At 43.0% G+C, this 19,574-nt stretch overlaps 1 protein-coding gene across 9 annotated transcripts in view; it reads left to right on the top strand.

The window, feature by feature from the left end:
- The window catches only part of ARID1B (AT-rich interaction domain 1B), a 405,593-nt gene that overhangs the window by 345,647 nt on the left and 40,372 nt on the right, over positions 1-19,574 (top strand). For 5 of the 9 annotated variants that reach the window (XM_057527655.1, XM_057527659.1, XM_057527654.1 and 2 more), the window contains 3 exons: positions 914-1,241; positions 3,096-3,224; positions 18,363-18,508. In XM_057527655.1, coding sequence (XP_057383638.1) covers positions 914-1,241; positions 3,096-3,224; positions 18,363-18,508 — 603 coding nt within the window. The remainder of the gene's footprint in view (positions 1-913; positions 1,242-3,095; positions 3,225-18,362; positions 18,509-19,574) is intronic. The other 4 variants (XM_057527661.1, XM_057527658.1, XM_057527660.1 and 1 more) reach the window with 1 other exon arrangement.

Below are 19,574 nucleotides of genomic sequence, written 5' to 3'. Positions count from 1 at the left end.
TTAGCCCAATGTCTCATACATAGTATGGTTCAGCAATTATTATTAATGAAGTGGCATTATATATGCCTTCAATTTACTTGAATGTAGTTTATGTGCACTCAATCAAAATAAAAGGTGTGGAAGGAGAGAGAAAACAAAACTACTGAACTAGTCCAGGCCATTCTACTCCGTGAGCACGTGCCCCACGTGAGCAGAGATGGGAGGCGAGACTGTGGACGCTTATCTCGGTCTGGGACCCTGCCTGCTTCCCATAGTGCCACCGTCTCGCTGGGCTGAGTGCCATGCCAGTGCTTGAAACGTATTTCATAAGACGTGGCATCAAGTGCAAACCAGCCACTTTATCTGGTGCTCAAACAAAAAAAGTCTTCCAGACACCAGAGAAAAGCCGACTGTGCTGGATTAATGTCGCATTTCCACATGACACCTCCTGTGGGGTTTTGAAGGGTAATTTTGACCACATGTGCTTGTTTTCTTACACCTTCTGAACCCTTTATCGTAACTGTCCAGCGTGGTAGTGATGTAGTGGTGCAGTCTCAGATTGGTGTTCACCTGCGGACTTGGGGCTGAAATACTTACTGCAGTTAAATTTTGGTAAGAGTACGAGGTGCTGGATGTGCTAAAGCACCACTCAGCACTAGCGTCCCGTGTCCATTCATGGATGGTCTCAGTGATCAGCCTGGGTTTCCCTGCGTGTTACAGTGCTCCTGTGTGGCTCTTTGCCTTTGCAATGTGCAGAGAGAGCGTATTTTGAGACTGCCAACCTCATCAGCGCCAATAGGGGAAAGGGTTAATGAGGATAATGACTAATATTCTGTGTTGATCACATTGTTGGACACAAAGTGTTTCCAGTGAATGTTTTCACAAGTTCAAATATTAAGTAAAAGGCTTTAATTTGTGTTTGATTTTTGTTTAGGTAACTACTCCAGAGCCCCAACATATAGTGGGGTGCCCAGTGCAAGCTACAGCGGCCCAGGGCCCGGCATGGGCATCAATGCCAACAGCCAGATGCATGGACAAGGGCCAAGCCAGCCGTGTGGTGCTATGCCCCTGGGACGAATGCCATCAGCTGGGATGCAGAACAGACCCTTTCCTGGAAATATGAGCAGCATGACCCCTAGTTCTCCTGGCATGTCTCAGCAGGGAGGGCCAGGAATGGGGCCACCAATGCCAACCGTGAACCGTAAGGCACAGGAGGCAGCTGCCGCAGTGATGCAGGCCGCTGCGAACTCGGCACAAAGCAGGTATGCCGTCGGGCGGGCGGTCTGGGTGTGGATGTGTGCACACATGCGGAGCCCAGAGCTGCGTCATCCCCGGCTCACACAGGGGTGGAGAGCAGCAGAGGGTCCCTTGGCTTGGCCATTCCTTTTGTGTTAAATATATTCTGTACCATAAAGGTCAGAGAAGTAAATAATAGATCATGTTGTATGAGGCATGGAAGAAGGAATCATTGGTGGGCAAGTCAGCTGTGGGAGGTTATTTGAAATGGCTGTGAATAGTCACTGCACCAAGCAACCTAGAGCCAGTGGCATGGCGAGTGTCTTTGGGGTTCCCCTTAACACAGTGAGGTGCAGGCAGGAGAGTCGAGAGCCTGAAAGCTGGCTAAAATCTAGAACATTCACAAAGAACTGCTCCCTTTTTTTCTTTTTTTTTTTACCTCACCATAAAAATCTTTATTAAAATAGAAACTTTGTATGTGTACATATGTGTATTGTGTGTGTTTGTCTAAATGTATATGTGTGAGATTTATTACTTCACGTTCTTCTGTTGTATTTTATTTTTCTGGGCATAGCTCTCTCTCTGTCCAAACCAAAAGGTGGTTGATAAAACAAGGATTATATTTCCGAAAGCTTTAAGTTGATAGAGCAAAGGCTCTAGCCTCAACTACTTACTTGTTTTTCATCCGGAATTTTAAAATTAATTCTTGAAGTAAATACTTGACCTGTATAAAAATAACTGAAATTAAAATTTAGGAGGCAAAGTGAATATGTTTTAAAAGACTCACATGTAAAACTGTTTGAATTACGTTTAACATATGTCAAGGTATGTTTTAAAACAAAGGACACTGAAAGATATGTATGAACATACGGTATCTTCAGAAGAAAAGAGAGAAGATTCTGAGTTTGTCAAAGGGAAATAAGAGCTGTGTGTGTGTGTGTGTGTGTGTGTGTGTGTGTGTGTGTGTGTGTTTAAATGTATCCCTTTGTCGCTTTTCCTCTGAAGTTGCTATTCGGGAATTTTAGGGACCCTTCCAGTCTCACTGTTTGCTCCACATAATAAAATGAAAGTCAGTCATATTCTCTTTCCCCCTCTCCCTCTCCCCCTCTCCCTCCCCCCCGCCCTCGCATCCACGTTACAATTATTTAGGATCTTCTGAACCCCAGCACTATACCTCTGAACTGAACCTATGCAGGCTGTAGAGAAAATGTTTTAATAAACCTGTCCGTGAGGACTGGTTTGGCTGGTCCAGTTAAGTTCTAATTTAGGTTTAAATGAATTGTCCATTGTCACAACTCAAAAAGCACAAGTTATTTCCTTTTTAAGGAGAAAAGTACTTGATTGCGTTTGACATGAAGCCTTGGATAGTGATCTGGGAAGAAGATAACTGTAGAGATGAAGGCATAATTGTTTGATTAAAAAGCCTTGCTGTGCTCCCTTTCTGAATCAGTTTATATATAATTTTATATAAGTTAATGTATAAGTACACATCCATGCATTTTCATTTTCTATTTCTAATCGGTAGACCATTCCAAAGCCTCACCTTCACACTCCACCCATCAGAGCTCTCCAGGAGTTTAAATGGAGACTGTTTATTTTTTGGCTTTTACCAAAGTCAAAGCTATGCTTCAGAACTGTAAAACTGAGACTGGATCTGAGAATCTTACTTTTCTCTCTCCTTTGCCCTGTCCCCCCCCCCCCCCGCCCTTTTTTGAAGGATTGTTCTCCAGCTCCACTGCCAGGCAGCTGCATGGTACAGAGTATTTTATGCCACATTCTGTAAGCTCCACACCTATGTGTGGAAATAACATAGTGGACAGGGGGATTCCTACCTGTCTACAGAACAAATCCAAAGAAGTTGTTCTTCTGTTCTACTTTAGGCCACCATACATTAGGTCGCCTGCTTATCCCAGCCAGTCTGGGGCTGGCGGACGCCCCATGTTTTCTTCCCAGCACCCCAACTATGGCAACTCTCAGGCTCCCATGATGAACCAGCCTGACCAGTACGGGTAGGTAGCAACATGCCCTGACTTGCTGCGGGTCCTGGGCATTTTTTTAAACTGTTAATGAACATGCCATCTGGCTGCGAACGGAACACCCAAAGTAAGAGAGTGAAAGACCTAAAAGGAAATCCATCTCAGAGGGGGCTGTCTTATGTTTATTTTTGTTTGTTTTGGGTTTTTTGTTTGTTTTGTTCTGTTTCGTTTTTCATTCTCACCAGCAGTACTGTGGTAGTTTGGTGGAGACCTGCATGCCGTCCCCCAGATCCTGTCTTTGCATGGCTTCAGCATGGCTTCTTTCCTTCGTGCCCGAGACGGAAACAAAAACTTTTATCTACGTAAAAGTAATGAAGTCACCTACTCCGGCGTCATGTCCCCCACTGTGGTCGTTGTGTCGTCTAGGACTTGTGTAGCACCGTTACCATGACTGTGTTATTGTCATTCCTGCCACTACAGGGACCTGCTTCCACGCTCGCCCTGAATGCAGAGTGCGGTGGCCCCACGGAGCCCCACTGCAGGAGGCAGGGCTTAGGGTCTTAATAGGACTTGCGAGGGGCCTCGTGGCATCACCACTGAGCAGACATCTGCGCCAACGATTTCTATTATTTCCTTCTCCCAAGGAGGTTTAGAATATTAAAGTCACCAGGAGAATACAACCAAATAATGCAACACAGAATTTTTTTTCTAAACACAGTGTTGCCATATTATTATCAATTTCGACACAGGAATTACATACAGCAACAAAAAGTATCTCTCTTCTTTCCCACTACAAAACTATAATATCAGCCTGTCACTGTCTTTAGGTTAGTAAATACTCAAGTATATTATTATTGAGTGTTATCTAAGCAAAAATATTTTTACTGATATCATTTAGCATGTAGTAATAATAAGATTATCTCACGTAGATTGAATAGTGTTAAGGAGTTAGTTTCAGCAGAAAGATACAACAATTTTGTAAAATAAAACCGGAAACAATCAACTAGCTTTGTTTAAAGACTAAACTTACAGAACTGTGTTTTCACTACTTGTTATGAATGCATGACACAGAGAGCTTTTTTATAGCTTTATATTCAATATACATTTATTTAGGCAACAAGAGCAAATGATAATTTTGCAATTGAGAGTTCTAAATTCTGTAAACATGGTCCTAAATGTGGGCCAACAAATAAAGAATTCTGTAAACATAATCCTAAAAGTGAAATAAGGATAGAATGAGGTAAACATACTTATTTTGGAGAAATCGTCTTTCCTCTTTTTTCCTTTCTTGTGCTACTTTCAAGGTCACTTCATGAGTTAGTAGGAAGATAACAGTGGGGGGAGAAAAGCATTTATCATCAGCTGCTAATCCATAGGATCTGTCCTTTACCAACTCAGGAGTCCTATTTAGACCCACAAAGCTAGTTTGGCTGTGCCTTGCCAAGCCACATTAAGCAGCTGTGTAAAATGAATTTAAATGGCATGCATCAGAGTAAAATGTCTTCCACTGGGGCAGAAAATCAATGTTAGCTAACCAGCACGGGAAGATCAAATCTGCATTTCAGCCAGCAGCATCCAGATAGCTTCCTTAGAATACACCACCTCCTCCTTAATTAAAAATAAGAAAAAGGAAGATGTTGGAGTGATTCTTTGTAAATCGTATGAAGCACAGTTGGCAAAGGCTCATCTTTGCAGCCCCATCTGTGTTAGCTTTGAATTTTGCCGTTTGCGTTTACACTATTCTTTCTAAAAAAGAAAGAAAAAGTTTTATTTCTATTTTAAATCTTCCTTCCTTTGCACTTTGCAATATACATAACCTGTTGTGCCCTTTTTTAAAAAAAAAAAGTAGAAGCTTGAATGTGAGAAAACATGTACAGTACATGTTTCACTGCTACGGGTTAGGAAATTTGATTTTCAACATGTTTTTGCTTTACTTAACAGCTCATTGCAGCAAACTTGTGTTTTTGCTTTTGTCCTTGTTTTCTTTCCCCGTTCATAGCTCTGTCAGGTTAAAGTTAGGTTGGCAACTTGAAAAGCCAGTCCACTAAATGGCAGTCTCTCAGGAAGAAGTGGCCCAAGCCTTTCAGAAACACAATATTCACAGAGTTGGTTATAATGACTTCTTTCTCAAGTCAGAATCCCAAAGGGCCTAGAGCCTAAGAAAGAATCTGAAAAAGACAAATTAGTGATGAAGGGAGGGAGGGAGTGTGTGTGTGTGTGTGTGTATGTGTGTGTGTGTGTGCGTGTGTGCGCAATTAGAGACAGAAAGCTAACTGCAGAAATGAAGGATTATGGCAATTATGCTTCAGGCTTTTTCAGCTAGTTGGATGTAAAATAATATAGAGGAAAAAACACACAGATTAAACTTGTTAGAAGCTGTTTTACTAATTCCTTTTTTAAGAGTGACATTGTGAGAGTAAAGCTGCGGCGGTGAATAAGTTAAGGAACATATGGATGAATTGTTTTTTCTTTGTCACCTTTTGAGTAAAGGACTCCCTCGTTTTGATTTCCAGACAATTTACAATAGAATGTGATGAATCGTACTGTTCAGGTACTAGATTAGCTGAGTAAGACTATACAATAATTTGAAATAAGCAATTTATGTGTAATATCTGTCCAGGACCTCCCCCCATACACATTTGATATACTTTTTTACTCAGAAGATGCCTTTCTGTGTTCAGTTTTAAAGCATTTCTAGATCATGTTCTATTCTTTTGAAGTAATGAGAAACAGAGAGTGGGAAATACTAGTTGTCTTACTAAAAGCCTAGTCAGGGCTGGCGGATGACGTTCATCTTCAGTCCAGTTCTGATGGCTCTCTGCAGCATCGTGTCGGAAGGACTCTGAGACACTGTCGAAGCACAGACGAGCCAAGGTTGGCCAGAAGTTTAGGAAAGACTTCGGCCTACTGCTTCTAAAGAAGCATTTCCATGAATCCCAGGCTATAACATAGTCCTTCATAGTTTTTGAATGATTGACCTCTATGCTTAACACACACACACGTAAAATAAATTTCCCTCCGTCATTTAGTGTGTTTTGCATTCATTCTTTCATTCTAGGGGGCAGTCACCTGGTATTGTCTGACAATTGACATCTCTGCCCAATATAGCTGATCTGTGGATTTGGATATTTCAGCGTTATCCAGATTTTTTTTTTCTTGGAAATGAGCTCCAAGGATGATGCATGACTTCAGTGAACTTACGGAAGGCCTGGCAAGCCCTAGACCTTTAAGCCATGGTAGATTTTGATTCCTTGAAGTGAGCCACCCCCAGCACCTCCTATATCTCAACTTTAATCAAGTCTTCGGTGACTTGAGATGGTTTGTGTCAAAGTCCTGGCACAGATCTTTAGGATAATAATATTTTCACCAGGATAGGTTCCAAGAGGATATAGAATTTCAGTTGTACAATAATAGAATTTTAGAGCTGGAAAGATTTTAGATGGCATCCAGTCTGTACCCCTCAATTTTATGATGAAGGAAACCAAGATCTACAAAGTTACCTGCCATGGGTTATTTGGTTAGTTACAGGCGGGGCAAAGTCGACCCCAGGGCCCTGTCTCCTAGGCCTATTGCTCTTCCTTCTACTTAGTGCTGTCTCTGTAGATTTTCTTTTTTAAAAAAATCTCTTAATTTTACTTCTCCCTCATGTCTACAGGCAAATCTATTGATACTAGTAGAAAGCAAACATTAATCAGTGTCTTATTGGAGATCCTGTTTCTTGCATCGAAGTCTGGATTGTTTTTCTTTAGCTCAGCCTTTGTTGCATCTGCAAGGAAGGGAGCGCTTTGCTGCTTTCCACTCAGACTCCCTGCACGTCATGAGCTGTTTCTGGAACCGCACACGTTATGAAGGGAAGCGACAGGTTACTTGATGGCACACAGTGGGGTTTGAATTTCTGTCCTTTTCACCCTTCGATTGCCCACCAGTGGCGCCTTAACATGTTGCATTCTTGAGACTGGAGTGTAGCTGTTAAAATAAGGATTCTGAGTCGTGCAAGAGTAGAAACAGAAGTTGGCATTTTTACCCAGATAAATGCATACACCTACGTGATGCTGATACAAGCAATATCTGTCATCCTCTTCTGTCCCTGAAAGACTCCCCATTGAACCAACTTAATATCAGACAGAGGAAGACTCTCAGACTTCTTAGTTTTTAAAAAAAAAAAAAAAAAAAAAGAGCAAAAATGAGTCAATTTGAAAAGTCTCATTTCTCCTGCCGAGGAGGGAATTTTTATACTGAATATCACAACCCTGAGTCTGGAGACTTACATCTCAAGTCATACCCAAAGCTAGGATAACTGAAATTCGTTTTTAAATATTTTTGTTTTTAGTAAAGTAGGAGATTAGGGATTTCAATTAATATTATTTTCGAATCTTAGCCACTCTTTAACAGGGTGAATAAATTTCATGAAGTCTTAACCATAAGGTAGCTTGACCAGTAGCAGCCTAACAATTGATGTTGACGTGGCTGAATGTTTTGTGAGAGTCTGAGCAGTGGTTCCTCTGCTTGGGAACAGACCCTGGTGGATTGGGCCTACGTAGATGCTTAGACCTGTGTCTTATGTGCACCATCCTCCCCTCCACCCCCACCCCCCCCCCGACAGCTTCCAGCAACTCTTCTTTAGTGGGGTGTATTTATAATTTATTTCCCCTGTTGCTATTTGCCAGCAAGGCACTTTTTCTCTGTTTTTTTCCTCTGAAGCCAGTATGACTCAGTCTGCTGATGGACTAGGAGGCACTGATGTGGAAACACAGTAATGGAGATAGTGCATTAACACATCAAAGAGAAGGGGGCGAAAACGCATGTATGTGCAGCCTCAGTTATAGTGGGTCCATGGGCTTAAAGAGCTGTGAGTGATCTGTGTTAACTAAGAATGTAGCCCTTTGGATTTTGGACAATTAGGTATTAAAATAATAGCTGTGATTTGAAAAGTCATGTTATTGAAAGACAAAGCAAAAAGATTTCAAAGGCTTAAATAGAGTTTTAATTTTTACAATTAAATGTTAGCCTTTGTTTTAACATCTAAACACTTTGCTTTAATTTTGAGCTCCTTTTTTGCCTTCAAAATTTAGAATTTGAATGCATATTGCTGTGTTGGTATTTTAAGATTATGATTTCAACCAAATCTTGCAGAGTTCCAGAATTATTATAGCAGCCATAAAGTACATTTATTAGTCTTCAAATCAAAAAGTAGTAAAACACTAATTTTTAAAATACCAAGAGAGTTTTTTTTTTTAAAGTTTAATGAGATCCAAGGAATCAAAGTATGAAATGTACAGCAAACCTTTAATGGACTAGAGTCTGTGAAGTTCCTTAAACCACTGGTTGTTATCTAGAGAGATTTTTAAATATACACACACACCCTCACCCCAGCCTCACGCCAGGTGAGGCTCGTGAGCCTGTATTTTTTATAAACCCACTGGGTGATCCTGGTGTAGCAGGCCAGCACAAATCTGGGGATTGCATCAGGGATTCCTGCTGCTGAGGAGCACTAGTGAAAAACACAGAGGGAAGAGGCAGGAAAGCCCAGGCTCAGAGAGCCCGTGCTTTGTACCTGATAGACGCTAACTGAAGAAAATACCGGACTAGAGCTGGGGACACTGGATAGAATTAGAAGGAACTGATGTTTAAACAGACCTGATACCGTGACTCAGGCTTTGGCGACCTTTTGTCTCACTTTCTACCTCTGAGCATCCTCTCAGATATCAGTATCTTCCTGATACTCTGAGATATTCCAAGTTCCCCTCCATTCCTAGAACTGCCTTCTTTATTCAGAATGTCTTCTATCCACGTCCCAGTCTGCACCTCTCCCAGCTGGGTGCCGTCCTCACGTCTAAGAGAGCTCTCAATGATGTGTGTATCGAGTTGGAGCTCTGATTAACCGGACGAGTCTTCCATCAGTGGAGTGTGTGCCCAGGCTTACTCATCAGACCACTTGTCTTCCTTTCTAACCTCATGGGCCCACTAACATCTCTTCCCCCACATACCACATACTCACACCGGACAAACTGGGAACATCACATCTAGAATCAGCATTACAGTCCACCCGTCACTGGAAAAAATCAGCAGCACAGCCCAGCCAATCCCAGCTCTTCAGAGTTGTTAAAGGTAGGAGTGCTGAGATCACATTTGTCTCAGGTAGTACCATTGGCCTCAGCACCAACCTGCAAGGCTTTCAGGTTGAAACCAGGAAGTGTCAAGTTGTTCTCGGTCTGAAATCTCATAACCTCAGCAGGGTTTGGGGCTCAAGGCAACAAGAACAGTTTGTAAGTGATGAAGAGGCTGTGATCCGGGTCTTGGTCTATCCCGGTCTGGGGTTGGGGAGGTGTCATGGGTGACCTTGTGAAGATCATAGGTGGGGGGCTGCATTGTCCGACTGCCCAGAGGGCCTCTTAGCTGGTAGCATTAAGCCTGTGGGAGCAACTCCCTGAGGCTCTCCTAATCTTGACCTTCATTCTTATTTTGAACTCCATTTCCATTACATAGATTAAAAAACAAAACCAAACCATAAGGTTTTGCCCCTTGCTTTGAAAGTTAACTCTTACTGGATTGCCTTTGATTGTTAAATACCTACCAGTGCGAACTTGCTGGATCCTGCCCTTCCTGCTTCTTGGGGCAGAGCACCTGGTGTGGACGTAAAGAACTATAGTTTTGCTCAGCTATCAGGCCTTTCTTGCAACATTTTTTACCCTAATTTTGAACGGTGTTTTGCTGAAATAAATTAAGTAACTTTGTGGCCCAAGGCCACCTTTAGCTCAGAAAATCTGTAAGAATTTTAGGAGGATTTTTTTTGTAAGTTGGAAATAACCATATTGATATATTTCCTGGCACTGCGGCCCTGGACAAGTGCATTCCTTGTTAGAGGGTTTGACAGAATGTTGCTGTGGTAAAGTGTAAGAGATGCGGATCTCAGGACCCAAATTCCATTTTTTTTTTTTTAGCCGACAGACTGGTCCATTACGATACAAGAAGTCTGAATGCACGTGAGATCTGTGCCTTCTCAATTGTCCCCTCCTAAAACAGCCCTGGGGTCAGCTCGTTGCTGCCTGCTACTTGGCTCCTCAGTATCTGCCACGCCCATTTGCTGCCTGCGTCGTCGGGGTGCCCAAACCTCCAAGGAGACCCATTCCCGTGTCAGTTTGCTCTCCCTTACAGCTTGTACCCAGGAAGGGAGTGTCCTGGTGCAAAGGTGGAAACTCCTATCGCTGAGAAGGAATAGCCTTCTTTGTAAATCATTCGAGGTCTTAATGGTATTATGATCTCAAGATAAACTTTCTTAAAGATCTTTAATATAACTCAGTTAGAAAGGGGCACTTTTTTCTTTCTAAGGGGGACGTCAGAGGCAACTAGTTTTTCTTTCACAAGGTTCAACAGATCTCATTTTTGCCAGACAAGGGAACTGTGCCAGTTATGTCTTGTTAGAGGCCAGTCGGAAGCCACGAGTGCCAGCACCCACCCCACAAAGTGCCGGGGTCACCTCTTGCAGGGAATAGACAGGTTTGGGGCCCAGCGCTGCCCCTGTGGCTTTCGTAACGCCCTGCCCTTGAAGTAAGTGCTGATGTCAAAACCTCTGAATGTAGCATCTTCAAAAGGGAGTTTTTTAGTTCATTTTTGTATGATTGCCAGTAAACAGTTCATAATAACAGAACAATGGGTTTAACAAACCAAAATCAACTTTGAGATGAAGAGAACATTCTTAGTTATCGATTACCAAAATTCAAGGAGCCAGATAGTTTTTGCACTTTCTTCGCACTCCGACAAGGAAGTCTCTCGCTTCAGAAGCCTAGAGCTCTGTTTGTTCTCCTGGCTGCTTTGAGAGAGAAGGTGAAGATCAGTCAGCTGCTTTAGGAACAGCTAAAACGGGTTACCTGCACTGAAGCGAAAAGGAAGTCCTGAATCTTGAAATTGCACGACAGGTGCCGTTTTAGAGTGCGCCAGGAGCAGAACTGATGGCAGGTTGGAGCCCTCTGAGAAGTCTGCAGGAAATGGTTAACAAAGAGGGAAACAAGGTTTCTGATGTTACAGGGTTTCAGGAGATTCAGGATGGAATATGCAGGATTCCTCCCTGCTTGGTGGAAACAGCTTCACTGAGATGCAGGGGTGAAAATACAGCTCTCTGGAGAAAGGTGGAGACAGCCAGGAGGAATGCTTTAGGCTCAGAGGGAGGCCCTGTGGGCAACGCCACGTTATATAGGCCCATGGCGGAGACACGCGTGGGAGAAGTTATGCTCTGAAGAGTTACCTGCAAATATACACTCACTAAAGACCGTTCTGGAGAATTTGCTAACAAAGTCATCACTCCCCTCTATTGAAAGGGTCTTTTTCATAGAGATGTTGAATGTTATTACATTCCTCTTTGCCCATGCTTAAAGGAAAAAAAAAAGAAAACTTAAATGTATCAATTACCAAAGGGTGTGGGGAGTTATTAGTTTATAGCTGGGAAGTGACGTAATTGTTGCTCTAGCTGATTTGTTGCTGTCATCATACCCACTTCAGCTCTCCTTAAAGGAACAGGCTGCCTTGAAAAGAGGTGATGTTCACAACAGGGAGGATCTTAGAAAGCAGACCAAGAAGTATTGTAAAGGGCGTTCCTGCCTAGGGAGGAGGGCTGATGGAAAGGACTCGCCCCCCGCTTCCCAGACTCGGGTCTCCAGCTGCCTCCGCGACGTGGCCTCCTGGCAGCTGAGACCCCACGAGTCTGGAGCGCAGCTCGCGTCTCTCGCGGGTCTTCCCTCGCAGCAGCGGCCCCTCACCTGCCCCTTGTGCAGCCGGGCAGCCAGGGGGCGTCGGGCCACCTTTTCTTTCCCCACAATGTCTGACTCATCACCGAGTGCTGCCGGTCTACCTCTGAGGGAGCGCTCAGCGCCCCGTCACTCCCACCCCGGTTCCGCACGCCACCTTCTCTCACCTGGACTCGCGTGACAGCCACACACCTGTTGCCCTGCGTTCGTTCTTCCTGCCTCTGGTGTGACCTCCCCGCCGCCCCCCAGCCAGAGGACCATGCCTTTGAAATACACATCCTTTTCTGCCATTTCTCCTGCTTAAACCCCTAGTCTCTGCCGGCTCCTCTTAGGGTACAGGCGAAACCCCAGGGAACCGTACGCCCCACGTGACCTGGCCCCGCCCTCTCTCTCTCATCTCTTAATCTCTCCTCTCCTCTCCTCCCCTCCTCACCTGATTGAGTCCCTTTCCATCCCTCAGATCTCACCTGCGGAGGGGGGTCAGAGGGGCCAGCATCCCTTCCTCAGGGAGCATGCTCTGACCTCCTCATTATAAGCACCCCCAGTGTGTGCACCTCTCCTTTATCCGCACGGCGAGGTTGCAGGTGGACACTCCCTGCTCTGGTTACTTGACTCGTGTTCGCTTTTGTCTGGGCCTGCTGGTGGGCTCCTTCCTCCCCTTCCCCTCCCACACCCATCATGAACACATGACTAACTGTCAGCCAAACAGAAGGTATTTCTGACTAATTTTGTTATTATAGCATGCCTTCCTGAGTGAAAGGGGTGCGATCATTTTTTAAAAAGTAGTGTGTGGCTGTGCATCTTTCTAGGAATCTACAGATTTTAAGTCATTGGCACTTGCATTTGTTCTTTGTCTTTGGTTTAATGATATAAGCGCCACTTTACCTTCACAGGGTTGATTTCTAGCCACAGCAACTGGCTTGTTGAGATTATAACATTATTTCCCCACTAGAACTGCAGTTGCATTTGCTGTCACAGGTGTACTGATGGATTAGCCACGCCGAAAATGGGCTGCAGTTCGGACAGCTTTCACTTCTGTTTTGATTGTGTTGTTTTGGGGGCAAAGCTAGTGATTTTCATTCTTCAGATATTAGATTTTAAATAATCTTGACTGAATGTGTCCCTCTTGGTACTGCTTTGGAAGAGCTGCTGTGTAACTTAGGTTGAAAGTCTGTTTCACCAGTGATCTGGACACGTACGTGCAAATTATTTGTTTATAAAACCGATTATTTGTGTTTATTAAAATAGGGCATCCTGTGTAATGTTATGTATACGATTGGAGCTCTCCGAGGTTAAACTGCTGGAATTGGGCTTTTCAGAGTTTCAAGTTCCTGGTTCTGATAACTACTGGGCTTAAGTGGGAAAGTATCCCAAGTTTTAGTGTTAGTCTCATTTATTTTGTCAGTAAGCAGTCTTTTCTGGCTTCATAACTTAAACTACATCCATAGTGACGGTACGTATAGAGAAAGATACATATGTTTGGCAGTCATACCGTTGTCCAATAAAGCATGCACCGCTTTATGTTCCTTTTGAGCATAACTCAAGAATGATATTTTCAGTGCTAGGATTCTTCAGAGTGGAGCTTCTCTCCGTGTGTCTTTGCCACTAGGACTTTATATAAAGTGGCTTCACTCACGTGGTGTCTATTTCCAAAGCGTTTCTTCTGTCTGTCCCTACCCTCCTCCAAAGAGCTGTATCAGAAATCCATTCATTTTCAAAATAAACATTTCACACTTTCCAGTCTAAATAGTGGTGATTGCTAAAACAATATGGCCTAAATATTCTTTTAAAGCACGAAAATCATATACAGACTTCATTTTAGTTTAAATTTTATTGTAGTTGACTTAAAAACACGATATTTAGAAATGTGTGGTTACTCTGTATTGGATTTCATACTGACATTTTTACCTGCTAAATTCAAACTGTGGTGGGAAGCTGTATTCTCCTTTCTGTTTTCATAGTGAACCATTGGAAATGGTCACTTTAAAATTGGTATTTGCTTCTGGGTTTTTTCCCCCAAAGCCAGCCCCTTTATCGGCAGATTAATGTGTAGTGTTTGAGAAATCTCCAAAGTGAATAAAAGGACGAGCTATGAGAAACCACTTGTGTGTGTGTAGACCGAGGAGTGCTGGAGGGAAGTGCGCTTGCCAGCTCCACTTCTGAATCATTCTCGTTGTAATAACCTGCTTTTTGTCATGGAATGACAGATCTTAAACACTTAGGTCTAGTCCCAACCGAAGACCAATTCATGTGCCTCTGGTTACTCTGCAAGTCCGGACGTTTACATAGCAACCGCCTACGTCACACCTCGAGACTCCCGAGCCGGCGCAGGGCCGCGTGGTAATAAGCGCCTTGTGATTTGTGGCACCGCCCAACACGGTCGGTTCCACAGGGCGCAGTCCAGTGGCTGCCTCAGCAGCATAACAGCAACAAAACGTTATTTTCCAATGTTTATCACCCCTACCCCCAGACGTTATTGGGCATTCATTGGCGCAGCCATTGCGGGTTAGGAATCCCAGCCATCAGGAGAGCGGTCATTCGTAACAAAAACCATCTGAGCCCATAGACCCGCTAGAAACAACCTCCCAGCAGTTCACAGACCCAAAGATCAAGGTAGGGCACTTTGCTCTTCCAGGTACAACTTCACGTTTTGGTAGGGTTTTACGTTGAAAATATTTCCCTCATGTCAGTTTGTATTTTTGCCTGTTTTTGTTTTGTTGCTCTTGTTTCCTTTTGAAAACAAGAAAACTGGTGACTTGTTTCTTTGCTCTCCTAATTCCATTTGGAGCATTCCAAATGTTGCTGTGGTCAGAAAGAGAGCTGGTAGTCGGTGAGCACTGCCTCTGGAAGGCGACCAACATCTTCTGAGGCTGCTGTGGTCCTAGTAATGGTAGTCAGCCCAACCAAATCAGCTTTCTGTTGTGAGCCCTGGAAATGCTCTTATGTCAGCGACACCACAGTAAGTTGGAGCGCCCGGCCTAGTCAGAGAGGCAACCATCTTACGTTTCCTTCCAAAAAACAAATTGTCTCGATTTCCAAAATTCAACAGAGGGCATTGAAAGCTCTTTTTTAGTATCAAGCCCATTTTGCTTGTTCAAAATTACCAATAGTCTTGGCAGTCATTTCCAAAGCAGTAATGAATAGGATTTCTTCTATGGTGATGACAGGCTAGCTGTCTCCCCCATTTAGACAGGTGGCCAAGTGCTATGCTCGTGGCCGCACGTGCCCTGCTCTCCTGGGAAGGCCCGTTTCCCTCTCAGCTCCTTCCTTGCTTGGATACTACGCAAGAGGCCCGTAGTACCCAGGATAAACTCCCTCCTCAAGGCCGGTGTCCAGGGGGCTGGTCTGTCCACTTCCACTACCTCTCACTGTGTCCACCTCACTGAGTGAGCGCTCCAGGAAGCCCAGAGGAAGGCACCGCTCTGATTTGTCACTTTCTACACCAAAAGAGGCGTATGGTAGACAAAAGGAAAGAACACAACAGGCTGCTTTGTCTCATTGAGAGTTAGCGTTGTTACAGGGCCCTTAGAGAGAAAGTATATAGCATACTGGGCTGAAAGCAGGCTTGGGGACTTCTGTTTCTGCCACTTACTGTGTGTCTTCAGGCAAGTTATTTAGTCTCTCTGATCCTTATTTTCTTTCTCTGTATGTGAACTTAGTGCCACCTCCCTTCCTCCAGGAACTTAAAAAATTAAATGTGTAAAGTACCTAGAAATCATGCCACGCATATTTGTAAGTACTTGATAAGTTATTGATGTTATTATCATTATCAGTTCCTCCATGTTCAGATGTAAAAACTGAGGCTAAGAGAGCCAAAGTGATTTTCCCCCTGGATCCCAGTGACAGTGGAAGGTGTCACTAGTGACAGAGTCCAGAGCCCTGGCTTTTCAACCAGACTCTTAAAACTATAGGCATAGTTTAATTGAGGAACATTGTAACCAGCAACTGACATCCACCACATGGACCTTTAAATCTTTAACTTTTTGTTATTTTAAGTATATTTTTTAAAACCTCTGTTATGTGCACTTTGATCATCTTACAGTGATTGAAGATGAACTGTGCAGACTTGGGGGAGAAATAATAGATTAGAGTTGGGCCTTTGAGGTTACTTAATTGAACCATCTGCCTGATGGATTTTATACTCTGATTCTCTTTTTCCACCTTAGTTATAAACAAGTGTGCTTAAGGAACTGTTAGTTTCATATACACGTTAGTTTCACCACATGTGAAACTGAATTTGGTGGAAGTTTGAAAAGGGGACCATCTTTCAAAATGCCTATGCACAATGATAATGTTCTCTATCAATTCATTCATTTAACAAAGACTTTTTAGTAGCTGTAATGTGCTCATTTGTACTTCTCAGGAGGCATATACACCTATAAGAGCCAAAACATGAACACAAATTATTTTAATATACAAAGGAAAATGCAGAAGCTATAAAGCTATAAAAAGCTATATAGGCACAGAGTCTGGAGAAGGCAGAGCTTCCAGGTCGGAGAATAAGGGCGGCCTTCATAGAGGAGGCTGCCCATAAAGCTGGATCTTGAAGGACAGGTCAGAGCAATCACTGACTTGGAAGTAGTCTCCACAAAACACAGCCTGTTCATAAGTTAAGGATGCTCTTCATGTGATTTATCAGCTAAGAAATTAAGAGGACAGTCCCCACAGGTGCTACTTGTTTTCCTTTGAAACAGTTACACGCATGCTAAATCGTCTTTTTGAATGAAACACCTCAGAAGAGAACCTAAGATAGTGAAGTCAATGCCAACAGTCTACATTGCTGATGTTTAAGACCCTAACCATATAGGGGTATGTTCATAGCTGCTGGGCAACGTATTATAAGTATTTGATGACCTAGGGGTTAATCGGAAGCCATTGGGTGATCTTGGGCGCACCCTAATGAACTGCCGTCTAGTCCCACCAGCGTTAGTTATTCGAAGGGGGGGTAGGTGAGCTGCGGTTCAGGGCAGAAGTAAGACTCCCTCCCTCCCAGAGCTTCACTCACAACAGTAGCCTTTCAGCCTTCTGGAACATTCTTTCCAAACCGTCATAAGTGTTAGTTTGTACAGAACTTCTCTGAATGGTTGGTAAAATATTTAAAAGAAAGAAAAGACCACTCAAATCTTTGGTACTTTGAATTTTCAGATAGACCATGTTTGAACTTCTTCTACCAAGCAGAAAGTTAAATCCACTGAAAATAGCTACACAAAAAGAATAGTATTTTTTTAATGACTTATGTTAATTTCTTAAAGAATCTCTTAAAATTTTTTTTTACTATTATGCATTAAGAGCCACCAAATGACAGTTTAATGGAGGTGGAACGGTTGTAATTATAATTAGTTTGGAACAGATAAACAACGTGTCTGGGGATTTTTACCTCTCCTATCAGCTCTACTCCTAAGAGTAAACGTTAGTCGCCAAAACTTTGATAAGTTTTTAAATGTATACTATTTACATAAGAAAAGCTTGACTACAACAGTGGAGTCTTTTCAAGATTTTGCCACATTGCCATCATCTTTCTTTTTGCATTGTAATTTTCCTGGGACAACTAAACCTCTTCTCCCCACCTTTCCCTGTCTCATTCCAGCCGTTAGAGACATGGCATTATGTGACAGTTGTCTCCTTCAGATCAAAGAATACCCTTTTCCTCTTTGCAAGAGTGAAGAGAAGTTTGTCTTTCCCAGAGCAGAGCGTAGGCACAAAACTAACAAAACTAAGTCACCAGAAAAATGAGTCTGCACAGCAGTGGGGGAGGGGTGCCTGGGAGCCTACTGGGACACGTACAGCCAGTCTAAAAGCTCCCCTGTCTCCTGTCACAGGAGACATCCTACAAAAGAAGGGGAAGCCTGATGTTTACTGTGTAATTTTAATATAGGGAAATTGATGTGTTTTTAATAGTACCTAATCGCAGAACGTTGAAGGGAGCTTTGGAAATGCTTTCTCCAGTATTCATTATATCAGAAAAGTTAGGTCAAAGAAAAATGTTTTTAAACAACATTTTCACACTGCCCATTCGTTTTTTGTTTCTCGACTTTTGGTTTTCGATGCGAGGCTATTAAGTAGTGTTAATAAAGAGTCAAATCTTTTTAAATGTTAGAAATTAATTTTGCTTGCTTTTGTAATTCCTGTTCTTATTTCAAGTTCCCCTTTTCCTGCTTATATTCCTCTATATAAATTATAACCTGGAACACCGGACATGGTTATCTGTGGAACTTACATTGTTTGGAATTTTTACATAGTGTATTAAATAATTACTTAGCAGTAGAGTTCAGCCTCCCGGTCCAAGAAATAAATTATTTTAAGGGAACAAGAACAATAATGGCCCCACCCCTTGCATAAATGACTGCCATTATGAGAAATGACTGCCGGGGTAAACTGCTGCTACTGTGCGTGGTCAGGATACGTATGCATGTGCTTTCTCTTCATATAGGCAAGGCGGCTTTCCCGGCATGAATCAGAGTGGACTCATGGCTTCCAGCTCTCCCTACAGCCAGCCCATGAACAACAGCTCTGGGCTGATGAACACCCAAGCGCCCCCCTACAGCCTGACGCCCAACATGGTGAACAGCTCGACAGGTAACCTTGGCAGCTCTGTGCCTCTGAGGGCTGCCCTCCCCCTTCCCTCTTCTCCTCGTAGGCTGGTACCCCTGAGAGTATAAAAGCAACCCAAGCAGTCGGATCATTTGGTGAAAAGGGGGAACATACTACTTCTCTGCTGCTTGGATACTTGCTCAATCTATTAAGACTTGAGGATTACATTACATTTTATGTAAATTATTTTTATTCATTCTGTGTTTGTGTAACATGTGGACATATCTCAAGTGTCATTGGAGATTGCTTGCAAAGTATATACACTAAGCTCTTTTTGTCTTTGGGCATTATTAGGAGTATTGGAAGATTCCATGACAAAGTCTGTAGTCTCCATTTGATAGTGGTAGAGATAAACATTTAAAATTCATGTTTCAGAGGAGATGACTGAAGGGCAGGACAAGGGGGTGTTTGAAATAGTTTTTTTTCATTTAGGGAAACTCACCTTTAAATTTACACATGAAAATAGTTGTTTTTATAGGTGCTATTTATAGACTGTCTCTGTTGAGAAATTATACATTTTTAAATGAATTGTTTTAAATTTTTCATGATGTTTAATTTTTTCAGCACACTTTATGATCTCAACAGTTGCATTCTTAGCCAAATCCCATCTGATTAGTGGAGTAAGAGTATGCTGTCAGTTTGTGGAAATAACAAAAATGTCTAAAACTGGGCGAATGTTCCACGTTCTTAGGCCCCCAAGGTCCTGAACCCCTTTACAAGCCCCCTATCTAGTGATGGTGAGCACTGCTCCTTAAATGAGAAAACGATGACGTATTTCACCTGACCTGTTAACTTTTTCTGGCACCGACGTTTTGGGTAGGATTCCCTCCTTTAGTTACTACAGAGCTTTGCATAGCCAGCTGTGCGTCCTGCAGTGCTTTATGATGTGTTAGAAAAACACTGTGGAGTCAGAGGCTGGGCTCCTTCTTATTACCTTTTTTCATTTCCTCTGCCTTTTGCTGCCTTTCTGACCTCTCCATCTTTGAAAGACGCCCCAGGAGCTGTTGTTTCTTTGTCAGGAAGGACAGACAGCTAGAGGCTGGGCTTGCAT

The sequence above is a fragment of the Balaenoptera acutorostrata genome, chromosome 14 (genome assembly GCF_949987535.1).
Source record: "Balaenoptera acutorostrata chromosome 14, mBalAcu1.1, whole genome shotgun sequence".
NCBI classification, from domain to species: Eukaryota; Metazoa; Chordata; class Mammalia; order Artiodactyla; family Balaenopteridae; genus Balaenoptera; species Balaenoptera acutorostrata.
This window is presented reverse-complemented; position numbering and strand designations above follow the sequence as displayed.